At 37.9% G+C, this 16945-nt stretch overlaps 1 protein-coding gene across 1 annotated transcript in view; it reads right to left on the minus strand.

Annotated features, from left to right (window-relative positions):
- Window positions 1–1150: 1150 nt before the first annotated feature.
- Window positions 1151–16945, minus strand: part of THADA (THADA armadillo repeat containing) — a 418709-nt gene continuing 402914 nt past the window's right edge. Inside the window, exons 37-38 of the mRNA XM_074286698.1 lie at window positions 12866–13032; window positions 1151–1636 (exon numbers count right to left, since the gene is read on the minus strand). Coding sequence (XP_074142799.1) covers window positions 1259–1636; window positions 12866–13032 — 545 coding nt within the window. The 3' untranslated portion in view covers window positions 1151–1258. The remainder of the gene's footprint in view (window positions 1637–12865; window positions 13033–16945) is intronic.

The raw sequence follows: 16945 nt of genomic DNA on the forward strand, positions 1-16945 counted from the left end.
GATCTCTTAAGAGATTATTAAACATTTGCCATATGTTAATGAAATACTTATGAACTTCATTCACACAGTATAAAAAGGGGCTTTCTTGGATGGCTTGAACTGAAGAGTGAGGCCCCTGATTGTTGTTTAAATACATCCTGGATTTCTTAATATTGAAATAACTGAATCTGTGACTCTTCTGAAGTTGTAAATTAAAGAGAAAATAAAGTGATTAGAAACTGCTCTTTTTCAGAGTGCTCTAGCAAAACCCATGCGAGGGTGCCACCTTCTGGGTGTTCTGGGAGGTATCAGGAAATTTCTTAGAGGTCGCCAGCTTTTAAATGGATGATGTGGAGTGTCTGTGGTTCCCTAAGTGAGAAGCTTGTCACTTTCATCAAGCAAAATATGAGGAAAGGTAATGGTTCTTCTCCCACCCAGGATCTTCTTTTCCTATGACCCTTTCTAAGAACTTCTGGGAGTGCTGCTAATTTCTTTATAGGCTAAAGTCATTCATATTTCATTGATTGCAAGGTTGGAGGGGAAGGAAGGGACAAAGAAATGCCAAGGCTTTTTTAATGATTTGGGGGAAAATATATATTTTAAAAAATTATAGGTCATTGCAAGTCTCCCACACAATCAAATTATCTATATGAAGTTGCTCTGTAGTTCACTCAGATTTTAAAAATAGAAACAATTTGAATGCATTTCCTTCTTTACTAATTTTTTTTTTTCCCTGAGGCTGGAGTTAAGTGGCTTGCCCAGGATCACACAGCTAGGAAGTGTTAAGTATCTGAGACCAGATTTGAACTCGGGTCCTCCTGAATTCAGGGCTAGTGCTCTATGCACCTAGCTGCCCTCCTTCTTTACTAAAATTGAATAAAATTTAGAATCTGATCAAAAAATCCAAATGATTTTTTCCCTTTTTAAAAGATTCAAGTTAAAAACATGAGAGCTGAAGGGGGAATGCAGACCGTTAAGCTAGACTCTAGGGAAGAAAATAGCTAATTCAAGCCTGCAGGTGGCCTGCACCTGGAAGCAAGGTAAATCTCAAGTTTAATGACTCCACCTCCAACAGTAGCTACAATAAATTTGGCTGACTTGCAAGAATGAGTAGAAGAAAGATACTTTTGTAAGAAAGGACACTTAGTCCACCTCATTGGGGTGGAAGGGGTACAGTGAACAAAAGGATTTTTATTAGGTAACATTTCCAGTGTATTCAGTACAGGAAAATAATTCCCCAACTCTACAACACACTGCTTTTCTGTATCACTTGGTAGATTTAGGCTTTGTTCTCTGTAGAATTAAATGACAATAGATAGGGTAATTTCAACAGCTCGGAATCAAGGTTCTCCTCCTTCCCTTCAAGAAAATCTAGTATCTTTAGGCAAGCTGATGTTCTTTCCTTCTGGATGTTCAGTCTTGTATGGTCAGCAGTCTTGGAAAATTCAGGAGTTGGAGGCAGCTCTTTGTACAGCTGTGATAGGTGCTCATACTGCTGGGATGCTGTTTTCCTCAGATGATTGAGCTCCTTGGGATCCTGGGAAGGAACACTTTTCTTACAGAGGGGAGACAGGTGCTTGACTAGGTGGCTGACATAATTTAATGCCTCTGCCCAAATGTTTTCTTCGCCTTTGTCAAACACAGGATCCTCTCCCACCTGGGCCAAAAGAACAAATGAGCAAAGTGAGAAAAAGCAATATTAAGTAGACCCATTTCGGACAAAGCCCAGAAAAAGGTAGAGAACAAACATCTTTCCTCCCAGTCCCTGAGGGACAATATATGCTGGGTAAAAAAAAAACAAACAAAAAAAAAAAACAACATGGAATTTGGGAGAGTCTCAGGAGAGACAATGCCAGAATTCCAGATGAACCCACTAACTCCTGAGAGAGCTGATTCAACTTCTGAAAAATTCTAAATGTTCAGATTTTCCCTTAGAATGAGCTGAAATCTGCCCTCTCTGCAGCTTCCTCCTGTTGTTCCTAGTTCTCTGCTCTGGACCTTAGAAGAATTATTCAACTCCTGACCTACACGACCTAAGAAAAGCCATCATTCGCTTGCTTCCAAATGTTCTCTTCTTCATGCTAAACGTTGCTAATTCCTTTGACCAATCCTTGTACATCGTGGTTTTGAGGTTACTCTCCTTGTCATGATTCCTTAAAATGTGGTGCTCAGAACTCAAGATAAAACTCCAGATGTGACATGAAAAGAGCAGCAATGGGCCTGTTGTTTCTGGAGGCCACCTTTCAGTCTAATTCATATCCTGCAATTTTGAGGCTGATATATTGTACCATTGATTGAAATTAACTTTGAAGTCTACTAGAATCTCAGTTTCTTTACTGGAGTTAATTCTTTACTGGAGTTATAGTTACATTTTTCCCATCTGCATTTGCAAAACTTAAAGTCATACTATTTTGAAGTCTAATTCTTTTTGTACAGCAAAACAACTGTTTGGTCATGTGTATATATATTGTATTTAATTTATACTTTAACATACGTAACATGTATTGGTCAACCTGCCATCTGAGGGAGAGAGTGGGGGGGAAGGAGGGGAAAGTTGGAACAAAAGGTTTGGCAATTGTCAATGTTGTAAAATTACCCATGCATATATCTGGTAAATAAAAACTATTAAAATATTTTAAAAAAACCCTTAAAGTCATATTTGTGTTTTTTTAAATCAAATTTCACCTTCCCAGGAAATTAAAACTACTCTAAATTTCTACCTCATACCTATCAGACTGGCAAAAAGGGGAGTGGGTGGAAAGTAATTGTTGGCAGGATTATGGGACAACAGATACATTGATGCATTGATGGTAGAGAGCTGAACTAAAACAGTTATTATGGAAGTCACTGGGAGGTATACCCTACAAAAGTCACTGAACTATGCCCACTGATCAGGGGATTCCTCCAATAGGCTTGTAGCCCTTCCCCCAAAGATCCAAGAAACGGGAAAAGGATCCACATATACAAAACATTTATAGTAGATCTTTGATAGTGGCAAGCAAGTGGAAACTAAAGGAGTATCTATTAGTTGGGGAATGACAATAAATCATAGGATATGGACATAATTGAACATTATTGTGCCATAAATGATGAAAGGCCAACCTAGGAAGACATGGAGAGAAGTGAACAAAACCAGAAGAACAATGTATACGATAGCAACATTGTTGTAAAGAAAAACAATTTTGAGAGATATTCAGATTTTGATCAATGAAGTTACCAGAGTTCCAAATGATTGTGATGAAAACTACTAAGGCAGTTAGCATTGTGACCTGGCAATCCATTACTATCATCAAGTGTTTGTTTTTTTTAAATAAGTTTCTATTGATATTTTTTGTTTCTTAGATTGCCACACTATCCCATGTGTACTTCCTCTTCCCCCTCATAGAAAGCCATCCCATATTACACATAGTATTTTTTGGGGGGAGAGAAAAAAAAAAAGGTGGCACAACTGATAGATAAATTGAAAAAAGTCCCAAAACCTGCAGTGTGTAACACCTGTGGATCTAATTTTATTAATTTACTTTTGATTTGAGGGATATAGTTCTTTTGTTACTATGTATATGATTTTCTTGGCTCTGCTTATTTCACTCTAACAGTTCATAGAGATTTTTTTCATCACATACATCATTTCTTACAGTACAGTAATTATTCTATTTCTTTAATAAATCCTGATTTGTTTTTAGCTATTCCCCAATTAACGAGCATATACTTTGTTTCTAATTCTTAGCACAAATTCTTGGCTGCTATAAATAGCAATAATATATGGAATATATAGAAACTTTTCTTTTTATCTATAGGTTCTTTGGGGTATAAGTCAAGTAATGGAGTCTTTGGTACAAGAGGTATGGAAAATTTTAGCCACTTTATTTGTGTAATTCCAAATTACTTTTTGATTGTTTTGAATTGCTTATTATTGTTTCAATTTCTCTTACTTAGAAGGGATTTGGAACTTTTTTTGATGTGGCTGTGAATTACTTACATTTTTTTTTTTTAATGAATTCTGTTCATATCCTTCAACAATTTATCTATTGGAGAATGTCTATTACTTGTATACATACATATATGAACACAGAAATATCATTTCATTTCTTATCCTAAATGCATTAATGTTTATGCAGAAGCCTTTCAGTTTCAAGTAATCAAAATCACCTATTTTATCTTTTGTAATTGCCTCTATCTCTTGTTTGATTAAGAGTATATCTCCCACCCAAAGCTACTACACCTATTTCCTAAGTTTTATACACACACACACACACACACACACACACACACACACACACACGAGAAATATTTAAGGTCATATGTTTAGAATATATTATGGAATATGGTGCAATTTCTGCCAGTTTTCCCACTAGTTTTTTTTTTTAATCAAATAGGTAGTTTTTCCTAGTTAATATGTTTTCCACTTTATCAGATACTGGGTTATTGAATTCTACTGTTCCCTGAATCTCCTTCTTTTGTCTGGTCTGTTCCATTGACCTATTTTTCTTTTTTTCTTTCTCTTTTGCCAATATCAAATGGCTTTGATGATTGCTACTTTATAATACAGTTTGAAGTCTGGATGTGCTATTCTCCCCTTTATTCTTACCTCTTTTCATCATTCCTTTAATTTCTGTTCATCATTTCCCTTTAATATTCCAGATCTTTTGTTTTTTCAAATGAAATCTGTTATGTTATCAAGTTCTATAAAGTGTTTGCTTGGTAATTTGATTAATATGACATTAAAAGTACACACTAATTTTGGTAGTATTGTCTTTTATTATATTCTCATAGTTTAACCATGATCACTAAATATTTCTTTAGATATTTAGATAGTTCTTTATTCTTTAAGGAGTACTCTGTAACTTAATCTATACAAGTCTTTCGTGTGTTTTGAGAGGTGGATCCCGAGATATTTTATGCATTTAGTAATTATTTGGAATTGAATTTCCCTTGCTATTATCACATCTTGTAATTTGCTGATTATTATGTAGAGAAATTCTGTTGATTTCTGAGGATTTATATTATAGCCTGCAACTTTGCTAAAATTATTGTTTCAATTAATATCATTGTTGATGTCATAAGATTTTCTGAGTAAAGTGCTATATGTCATCAGCAAACAGGAATAGTTTCATCTCCTTTTTACCTGTTTTGATTCTTTTTTTTCCTTTTCTTACTGCTTTTGCTAGCATTTCCAGAATGTTGTTAAATTAACAGTAGAGAAACTAGGTATCCTTCCTTATCCCTGCATTTAGTGGAAAGGGTTCTAGTATATCTCCATTGTACATGATACTTGCTTTTAACTTTAGAGAAATGTTTTTTTGTTTTTGTTTTTTACTGTTTTTAAAAAAGTCCCTCTTTGCTTATACTTTGTAGGGTTTTTAGCAGAAAATAGTGTGTACTTTGTCAAAGGCTTCTTCTCCATCTATTGAAATAATTATGTGATTTGGAATATTTTGGTTTTTAATCTGGTTAATCATGTTGATTGTTTTCCTAGTGTTGTCATTATTTTATTCCTGGTATCAATTCCAGTTCATCATAACAAATGATTTCTTGGATAAAATGATGTCATCTGATAAGATTTTGTTTAAAACTGATATTGGCCTGTATTTTTCTTTCTGTGTTTTATCTTTCCCCTGGTTTAGGTATTTGGATTATATTAAATTTCACATTTTTTCCCCTCCATTTTTGAAAATAATTTGTGAAAAGTAAAATATTAATTATTCTTTAAAAGTATGATATTTTGGGGGCAGCTATATGGTACAGTAGATAGAGCACTGGTTCTGGAGCCAGGAAGCTGTGCGTTCAAATCCAACCACCTCACTTAATACTTCCTAGCTGTGTAACACTGGGCAAGTCATATAATTCCAATTGCCTTGCCAGAAAAAGAAAAGTATGTTTTTTCCCCCTTTATTTGCCTGTTTTATGTTTAAAGTTTTTGAATCTTTTTGAAATCTATAATAATTATTGGGCAATTCACAGTTCACCCGCCTAGGTATCTGCCCTAAATGACTTTTAGGTAGCCAAAACTTGCCCCAGTCAGGAGCTGTATTCTTTTTCTCAGGCTTGGTGGAGTGCTGCATAACCCTCTGCTTTTACGGGCTCCTGTCCTGGGGACCTGCACCCTCCTTCTGTGTTTCTATTCTCTGGCCCAGTGCTAGCAGTATAGAGCCTATTGCTGCAAAGATTTTCAGCTTTGATTCCTATAGGGCTGTTGTTGTTTGTCTTTTGTTCTCCAAGAGGACCATGACATCAGGGAGTTACAAGTAAATTGGATGTAAGTGAGGAAAGAAGTCTATTCAAAAGTCACCAGCCTCGCCTTCCCCTCCAGAGCCATCTGGGTCCAGTAGCCAGATATAGATCAGGAAGACTGGAGATAGATCTGGATGGAATGGGAGACTGTGAACTTTTAAAACTAAGGTCTTCAGCAGGTCTTAGTTTGACTAAGGCTGCATCCATTTAGTAATGTCATGATTTCTTTGAGAATGAAGGGCAAACAGCAACCTATGTGAATAAGGCTGGCCCACAAACTGGAACTGATCAATTGGAAGACTCCTTTCTCCCTTCTTCCTTCCCTTTCCTCCCTCTGTCCACATAGGATATCATAGCCTTATCTATAGACGCTCTTAAAAGTATTTTTTTCTTTTCTTTTGCACCTCTGGACCCTCCCAAGATATCTTGGGGTTTACTGCTAAGATTTCTTTCTTAAGGATCAGGCCTTAAACCAAAACAAATATGATTCTGTTTGGCTACCAATAGGTTCTAAGCCAAGCTCCATTTGGTCACTGTTTGGGTCCTGATTGACTCAGACTGAATGTAAATAGCTGTCATTACTGCTTTGACCAGAGACTCTTAAGAATCTTTTCCTGCCAGATTCTTTTTTTTTTTTTTTTTCTGTTCTTAGGTGAAAGAGGAGATTCTTTGCCTCTTTGCCTAATAAAGGGCTTTGGTCAAGCAGGCTGGTGAGTCCTGAGCAAACTTCTATAACCTAGAGCTGGATTCTCTATGGGACTAGGATCAGGGAATAAGGAGTAAGTTTTGATGTAAGCTTGTGTCATGTCATGTCCTTGGGAGATGAGGGATGGTGCTGAGTAAACTCAGGGTTAGTGAGGGTCAGTTCCTGGCTTTGAGGTTTTTATTTATTTATTTATTTATTTTGTGTATTCTGGTCATCCTAGATTTTAGAGACAGCTGAAATTGCTTTATGTTTGAAGCATAATTTCTGTTTTGGAGAGATATGAGTGATTGTAGGGATCATAGAAAATGTCCCGTCTACCTTCTCATTGCTCATGTGATCCAAGAGAAACACCAAGTATTTTTATGGCAGTTATTTAGTGCCAGGTACTGTGCTAAGCACTGAATTTACAAAGGAAGCAAAAACTTGATCATTTCCCCTCAATAAACTTCTATTCTAATGAGGGAGAAAGCAATTATGTACATACAAAAAATATAAAGTAAAAGTGAGAGTTAATCTTTGAGGATAAGATACTCTTGTTTTGAATAAGGACCAGGAAAAGCATATTGGAGAAGGGAGGATTTGAGTTGAGTAAAAGGCCAATGTTGATGTATTGTAAAGCACAGGGAGAGGGGTAAAGTCTTTAAGAAGAGTAAAGGGCCAGTGTATGAACTGTTTTAAAAGCCAAGAATATTTTCTATTTGATCATGGAGACAACAGGAAGCCCCTAGAATTTACTGAAAGGCTCCAGACTTACTCTATAGGAAGATCACTTTAGCAGCTGAGTATAGAGGTCACTGGGGCAGTAAAATGTCACGGTGGACAGAGTGCTGAAGGATCTGAATTCTAATTAAAAAATAGACACTAGCTATGTGACCATAATAAAGTCACTTAATTATAACTGCCTCAGTTTCCTCATCTGTAAAATGAGCTATAGAAGGCAATGACAAACTATTCCAGTATCTCTTCCAAGAAAATCCCAAATGAACTAACTAACCGATCCCCCCAAAATGTATCTATATATGCTATTGCAATAGTCAGGGTGTAGGGTATTGGTTGTATGAATGGAGAGACGATACACTCAAAATTCTGGGAAGGTCGATATGACAAGGTGCAGAATGAAACATATTTTCCCAGACATAGTCAAAGTGAAGATTTGTTTTGTATAACTATGTACATATGAGACAAAGATTTCATTTTTCTTTCATTTGAAGTGGGAAGATGGGATTACCAAAGTGAAAAAAAAAAAAAAAAAAAAGCAAGGAAACAAGAGTCACTGAAGCATTTTAAAAAATGCTTAGAAGAGAAGAGAATGAAAATCAGTAGGAAGCCCTAGAGAATCTGGGCAGTTCTTAGAGAAAACATATTGGATTTATTATATCTATAAAGAGAAAAGAAGTTTGTCATAATATAAATTTGTGATTTCATATATGGTTCCCCTCTTTTTTTTTTTTTTTTTTTTTTGGTTCTACTTTTTATGTGGAAATGCTTATCTTGTTTGGTGTTAAATTCAGAATAAAAAAAATTTAAAGGACAAAAAAAATTTCATCTTCCCCATGAAATATGTACTCCTATTTGTACTCCTATTTGTCCTCATGGCATGGAGTTGATCCGGGGTTCTTGAAGTAATATAGATCAGAAGTGTGATAAGAGGCGCGCATTTTCAGAAAAGGTCAATGTGTGAATATGTTGTGCTTCGCTGTACTTATTTGTTACAAGGGAGGGATCTGGGGAGGGGGGCTGAGGGAGAGAATTGGGGGAGGAATGGAGTCAATGAAATATTTTTAAAAATGGAGGGATACAGAAGGAAGTTCAGATGGGGACACAGACAAGCAGGGCAGTTTGGTGCTATCATGTTAAATTTGATATACTGTTTAAAAATGTACTAGATATTTGTGGTTTCATAGGCAATTTTCTTTTTTTCTTTTTTTTTTGTCCTTTCTGCACTGAAATGTTCATAGTTTGGTTAAATTCATAATAAAAAAGAAAGAAAATGAAAAGAAAGAAAATGCCCAGTACTTTTAATGACCTCAAGTTTCTCCCTGAAACAAAGCCCAAGGTTTTTAAAAGCAATATTCTTCCAGGGAGGCTGTGAGTCATGGAATACCGCAGTCTTGAGGATTAAAATTGTGGGTCACACAAAGTACAATAACAGGTTGTATGGAGGGCCTCCACACCATGCCTCCCGTTCTTAGCTCTTCATCCTCATCTAACAACAGCAGAAGTAACAGCAGCAGCCAGTATTTATAGAGCACTTTAGGGGTTTACAAAGTGCTTTACTAATGGTATCTTATTTGATCCTCACCTCTGAGAAGTAGGCATTAATATCATCTCCATTTTACAGACTAAGAGACTAAGTCTGAGAAGTTAAAGAACTTGTTCAGAGTCACGTAGCCAGTAAGTAAGTGCCTGAGGTAGGATTCTAATTCAGGTCTTCCAGTATATCATTCTATCGTGTAACTAGCTTATTTTCCTTCCTCTAGAAAACTCGGACTTTGTCCCTGGGTCCCTCGTTCTCTGAGAGGTGAGTTTCATTTTGTCTTGCTGGGGTTCACGTCTTCATGACAATTCCCTGCCTCACCATGCTGCCTTCCCTATGCTATTTTAAATATTGTCTTTCAGGATAGAAGCTGATTTAACAGCATCCCTGGGTCTTAGCAAAGTGCCTGCCTCACACACAGTAAACTTAAATGTTCTGTCTATCTATCTGTCTGTCTGTCCACTCTATCTGTTTATCCTGTCTATTTATCAGTCTGTCTGTCCAATCCTCTCCTCCTCCTCCTCCTCTCTCTCTCTCTCTCTCTCTCTCTCTCACACACACACACACACACATACACACACTCTCATCTGTTTATCTATGTCAGTCTATCTACCTGCCTGTCCAGTTTATCTGTCCAGTCTCTTAGCTATTTCTCAATCACTCTGTCTATTTTGTTATTTATTTGCCAATTAGTCTGTCTATCTATCTGAAAAGACATATGACAAATGAAGGCTTGCATGAAAGAAACAACCTTGGAGCCCAGAAATATATCACTTCAAAAAGGAGAAGGGCATTTAGCAGGTTGGAGGGATCCCCAGTGGACAGCTCATGACTACGTTAGTGTCCTTGGAATGCTGAGATACTAAAGAGAATTGCACATTCTCTCCCAGTGATGGATTTACAGGAGCCCGTGGATAACAGTCACACAGGATGAGAAAGCACAAAAAAGGGGTGATCTGTATGTTCAGAAGGATTAGCCACATCACTGAGCTAAGATCACTGAGGTGAATTTCATCTGATTAGATTTGACTCATCATTCTAACCTTTCGACTCCTTTTTAGATGCTGGCTGTGTCATCCAATGTGTTAGCTAATCCTCCCAGCTTTGTGTCCCTGGCAAAGTTGATGATTGTGCCATAAAAACCTTCAGCTAAGTCACTGACTAGAGTGCTTAACAGCGTAAGAGGAAATATGGTGCAGTGGATAGAGAGTGGGTTTGGTCAGGGGGTTGGACACAGCCTGGTTCTGTGATCCTAGATACCTCAATTAACCTCTCCATCTTTCAAGCAATTCTCTGAGAGATATTGATCTGAAATGACAGAGGGAATTTATTTAATGGATGTTTTCCATACCAAATAAAGAACACATTAAGTAAAAAATAATATCAAAGAGTACAAGAGTATTTAAATAAGTCTAAGGGATTTCACCAGAGACCTATCTCCAAGTTGAACACAATTCTACCTTTTATATTTATGAGCTATGGGACTCTGGGCAAATCATTTAACCTATCTGAGCCTCAGTTTCCTTGTCTGCAAATTCAGGGAGTTTGACTTTGAGGTCTCTGAGGTCCTCTTCTGTTCTTATGTGACTGTGAGCCATTAATGATTAACCACTCTTGGGGTAGGTTATTCAGTCAGTTCTGAATCTACCTTGAATCTACCCTCACCTGGCCACAAAGACAGCACGACAAACTTTTGTAAAATGTTTGGCCGTAATCAATGTAAGCAGTATCCCCCTGATATGGGAGGCCTGTCAATCTGGCATGATGAATGATAAAAATTGTCTTTATGTGTAATTGAAAAAAATAAAATACTATTAAAAAAATAATGATTTTCTCAGGAATATAAATTAAGTTTGCACCTTCTTTCCTTTTTTGAAAATTAGGACTTGTTCTTCTCTTTAATCTTGGGGCATTTTTCTAATTCTTTAGGGTCTTTTGAATGTCATTGACATTACTTAGCCACACTATCTACCAGCTATATCTCTAACCATAATAGAATTATTACTACCTGAGGAAAATGCCTTGTAAATCTTTTAGTACTTTAGAAATGAGCTTTTATTATTATTGCTGAGATTCTCCTTGAATCATTTTCTCCAACTCCTTCCTCTGACATCCAATTGACCCCTCCTCTAACAGAAGGCCTATTCCTGGCTTGCTTTTGAAAAGGTATACCTCGAAGGTCACTTAAAAACCATAATTTTTTTTTCCATTAGAGGGAAAGTTTTTGTTTCTTTTAAAATCAAAATGACCTTCAGTTTAAAAAAGTCTGTTAATGAGGCCTATTGCTCTGTGGCTGTCTTAGAGCAGCTAGGGTGGGTGGATGGTGAGGTGGATGGAGTCAGGAAGACCTGAGTTTGAATGTAACCATAGATACTGTCTGCTCCTGGGCCAGTCACTTAATCTTTGTTTACCTCTGGTTCCTAAGGTAGTTGTAAGGATCAAGTGAGATAATATTTGTAAAGAGTCATGAAAAAACTTTAAAGTACTCTACAAATGCTGATCATTACTACTTTTAAGACTTAGCATGGACCTCAGCCAGAAAGGTTTTTACAATGGGGAGAGGAGGAGAAGAGAGGGGACAATCTTAGAAATGAATCAAACAGCAAAAACAGTATCAAAGATGAGCCAGTGTACCTAAGAAGTGTCTCTGAACCTCACTGAACCTCAAGTTTTCCTATCTCTGAAATGAAGTGGTCTAATCAGATGATCCTGTTCAATTCTCTATCGATGAATATATAACTCAAGGTAGTTTGGAAGAAACTTGCAAACTCAGATCATTCTGAAATGTTTCTCTTAAATTTTTTTTTTAATTTACTTTTAAAAAAATTTATGGAATAAAACAATCATTTCCATAACATACTATAATTTTAAAAAAGGTGATTGCAAATGAAACTGCAAATCTATTATGTATAACTTGTTATTCTTTTAAAAAATATAATGAAGTTATCATGTAGTAAATCCCTCCCCCTGCCTTTTTTTCTTTCCTTCCCCCCTCCCGTGCCTTAGAGATGGCAAAGGGTCCCTAACATCATAGGATCATTGATTGAGAGCTGGCACTTCAGTGGCTATCAAGTCCAACCTTCTTATAAAGATGAACATGAAGCTGAGCCTGGTGGGGATCTCAGGATAAGTGGTAATTAAGCAGGGAGGTAGTACAGTAGATAGAGCACTGGATCTAGAGTCAGGGAGACCAGAGTTGAAATCCAGACTCAGATATTTTGCTAGTTGTGTGACCTAGGTAAGTCATATAACCCTGCCTCAGATTCCTCATCTGTAAAATGAGCTGGAAAAGGAAATGGCAAACTATTCTAGTATCTTTACCAAGAAAACCCCAAATGGGATTATGAAGAATTAGACATAACTGGACAACAACTCCAACCTAACAGTAATAAAAGGCTTTCTCTAATTCAGCTAGCTCTAGAGGGCTTCTTTGTAAGGGCTTGAAGCCCCAAGTAGAAGAAGGGTGATGACACAAAAAATAGACAAGCAGAATACAAACAAAATAAAGTTAGTTTCCTCATTGGTCCTTAATCTATCATTAAATATCCCAACAATACAATTAATGCAGTTGACTTTGCCACTGACCCCCCTCTCTCCACTAAAAGGAGGCTTTCTTAGGCTAAGCTCCCAGTGCCATTGTTTCCATTACCAAGATTTCAGATGGCCCCATGTTGCCAAGGTTCCTATGTTACCTGAGGTGTGTTCTCCGCAGATTCTCCCGAAACATCTTCTCCCAGGAGCCATTCTAATAGAATCAGGAGTCCTTCACCCAGCTGGTCCCATTGCTGCAGGAGCTTACACAACAAGGCCATCGCCAAGTCCAAGGCCTTCCCGGCATCCACCAAGGAGAAGTCAGAATCTAAAGAGATACAAAAAAAATGCGTCCTGGTGAATATTCTTCCATATGGATTCCTCTAGGAACTATGAATAGACATTTGTGGTATTATGTGAGAAGGGAAATGTGAACTGAGCTGGGTTGATGGAGAGGATGTAACCATGAACAAGCCATCTCAAAACCTCTGTTCTCTACTTCCCCCACTCCCTGCCTTCTAGGAAATGTTGATAATAATACTTGCACTACCTACCTTGCAAGGTTGTTACAAGGAAAGAACTATGTAAAATTTAAAATGTGATCTAATTATGAGCAAGGATGATAATATGAGTCAATTTTCAATATGCACAGTTAGGAGTTCTCATTAAAAGGACAGAAACATACCAGTTCACCACAACTTAATCACACAAGTTGGACTTAAGCGTGTATTCAAACTGGACAGCTGCCTATTCAGTTTGATTTGCCAGGTACTGGAAAGCTCTCTAATCACCCAAAGAATCTCCCCCACTACTGTGCCTGAATTCTACCATTAAGGATTTTTTTTTTTTTGAGGGGGGAGAGAAGTCTCCTTAACTCGGTCTAGGCTGAAAGTTCAGTGGCTACTCATGGCCAATCCCTAAGCTGATCAGCACAGAAGCTTTAACTTGCTGTTTTTCTGACTTGAGCCTGTTTGGTAGCTCCTGGGGGCTCACCATTTTGGACTTAGTTCAGACACCTGATCAGCTTTAGCCCTAATGCAGTTTAACACTTTTCTACACAAGTGCTCCACCAGCCTGAATCTCCCCCAGAAACAAGGATTATAAATGTGTGCCACTAAAGATTAAGCCTCTTCCCATACTCTCTCAGAGTAAATCCTTCCCCTTTTCCCAGAGATAACAATGATATTCAAAACATCTTAGAATGAATGACTTTGTGATATACAATACCTCCCTAAGAGGGATCCTCCCAGTCAGCATAAGGACACTGTGTACCTAAGGAAGGGAGGAGGACAGACACAGAGACACAGAGACAGAAACAGAAGAGAGATAGAGAGGGAGGGAAGGAGAGAGAAAAAGAAGTGGGATAAGGAAGAGGGAGGAAGAGAGGAAAGGAAGGAGAGAGGAAGAGGGAGAGGGAGGAGGCAGTGTTAGGGGAAAAGTTATCTTAATTAATTACCTACCAAGCTGTTTTAACGTGGCCAAATCACACAGATGGTAAGCTGTTTTTTTCCGTCAATAATATTTTATTTTTCCAAATACATGTAAAAATAGTTTTCAATATTCACTTTTATACTATTTTGGGTTCCAAATTTTGCACTCTCTCTCTTATTCCTGCCCCCCCCCACTCAAGACAACAAGCAAAATGTTAAAGGTTACAGTATTATACTCTTTTAAATATATATTTCCATATTTGTTATGCTGTGCAAGAAAAATCAGAACAAAAGGAAAAAAATCACAATAAAGAAAAAGCAAGAAAACAACGAAAGGTGAAAATACGGTGCTTTGATCTACATTCAGTCTCCATAGTTCTCTCTCTGGATGCAGATGGCTCTCTCCATCCCAAGTCTATTGGAATTGTCTTGGATCACCAAATTGCTGAGAAGAGCCAAGTCTACCATAGTTGATCATCACATAATCTTGCTGTTACTGTGTACAATGCTCTAACAGTTGGTCTTTTGAACCAAAGCCTCCAAGTCTAAACTTTTTCCAATACACAGTGCTTTCTCTTAAATGGAAAGGAGTCACTCTTTGAGGATCCACATGGACACCAGATTCAGATCCGAACCAGCCTGTGCACAAAGATAATCTCTCAGCTTTTCGTTTCTGCTGGGACATAAAAGGACCCAGATCCCATTCATTCACTATGTCACCCCTTGCCAGCAAACACATCTGCTTACCACCAATTTCCAAACTAGAAATGAGTAGGGCACATGTGGAGAAGCTTTTGAGTTGAGTGGGATTTTCATCCGAAGTCCAAAGTGTAAAATTGGCCTCAGGCACCTTGTCACCAGCAGCATACAGGAAGTGAGCAGAGATGTTCAGGAGGAAAATCAGGAGCACAAAGCTGGGCTGTTGATAATGTGCTGGGGAGACTGGTAACAGGGCAGTGGTGCAGAAATCAGGAGCTAGTGCACAAAGCTGGGCTCTTGATAATGTGCTGGGGAGACTGGTAACAGGGCAGTGGTGCAGAAATCAGGAGCTAGTGCACAAGGCTGGGCTCTTGCTAATATGCTGGGGAGACTGGTAACAGGGCAGTGGTGCAGAAATCAGGAGCTAGTGCACAAGGCTGGGCTCTTGCTAATATGCTGGGGAGACTGGTAACAGGGCAGTGGTGCAGAAATCAGGAGCTAGTGCACAAGGCTGGGCTCTTGCTAATATGCTGGGGAGACTGGTAACAAGGCAATGGTGCAGGTGTACCTGAGTGAAGTGGATGGGGAGTGAGCAATTGTATGATCTGGGCTAGGGTGACACTCCTAGCACAACAAGAACAATGCCAGACCTTGAGATAGAGCTTTATATACATATTATCTTCTCTGAGCCTGACAGAAACTCTGTGGGGTAGGCCCTTCAGGTATTATTATCCCTATTTATTGATGGGGGAAGCTGAGGCTCAGAAAGTGAACTAATTGACCTGAGGTTATATAGCTAGTATTTGAATCCAGGTCTCTTCTCCTAGATAGGCTTAGTATGCTATCTACTAGACTATATTTTCTCTCACACACAGAGACAAAGCAAAGCTGTGAACGATCAATAAACAGCCTCATGTATGGGTGGAGAAAGCAGCTGCCCTCAAATAACTCCTTCACTTAATCTGCTGAAGCCTGAAATTCCACCATAAAAATTCATTTCTTTGGCTCAAGACTTTGTTCCTTTATAAAATGAAATGTCCTTGTTGTAAGTGTCTCACATTCGGTTTTATTCAGTTGCATTCACATTACTTTATCCACCAAAATCCATTACTTTTAAAGGATGAAGGCTGGGGCGAGAAGACAAACATCACCAACCTGATTCTCTTGCAGGGAAGTGTGTTGTAAGGGAAACCTCACTGAACCTGGATAGAGGAGGCTGGGATTGCATCCTAACTCTCAATTACTTGTCATATGTCCCGTAGGAATTAATTTCACTTTTCTGGATCTCTGGTCGGTGATCTCTAGAGTTTCTTCTAGTTCTAGGAATCTGAAATGTTTGTACCATCTCTATGATGTGCCCAGCTGTAAGGCTAGCAATGGGGATGGGAGATGGGAGTAGTTAATTAAAAAAAAAAAAGAGAGATTAGTAAAAAAACAGTTTAAAAATATTTAAAAAAATAAAGGAATCCTCTTGCCCTGTGGCAGCTAGGAATAAAGAAGATAACCAGTTCTTTTATTTTTTAATCTTATTCATGTAGAGTTTTCAGTTCCAGCATGATACCCAAAGAAAGACTTCCATCTACTAAGCTCCTATCTCATTGAAATTTTTCTTTCAAAGGCAATCAATGACCTTTTAAGTCATCAAATCCAGCAACTACTACTTGATTTCTGCAGCCTCAGATATTTTACTCTTCATTCCTTAAAAGTCTATTTTATGACAATTTATTTTCAATTCAATCTCACAATTCAACAAGAATTTGAGAATACAAAAACAGGATGAAACAGTCTTTGGCCCCCAAGAGTTTCTCTTCTGTACATTTCTGGTTCCTTTGTCTTTGACTGTCCCTTCTGTGTTTCCTTCACTGGCTTCCCTGCCTCTTTCCACTCCTTAAATGCTTCATACATTTCACTTCTGTGAATTATCCTCAAATCTCTACCTTTAGCTTGCAGTTAAGACCTACACTTCCAACTTGATTGCTGAACAAACTGGTAAAAGAATGCTGACAGCGTGGAACAGGGACCACTTCTCTTGGGAGCATCATTGCCACCAGCCCAGCACTTGGACCTCCCTTGCATCTCTGAATGTCATGATACAAACAGGCTGGGTTTGAC

Source organism: Sminthopsis crassicaudata, chromosome 2 (genome assembly GCF_048593235.1).
Source record: "Sminthopsis crassicaudata isolate SCR6 chromosome 2, ASM4859323v1, whole genome shotgun sequence".
NCBI classification, from domain to species: Eukaryota; Metazoa; Chordata; class Mammalia; order Dasyuromorphia; family Dasyuridae; genus Sminthopsis; species Sminthopsis crassicaudata.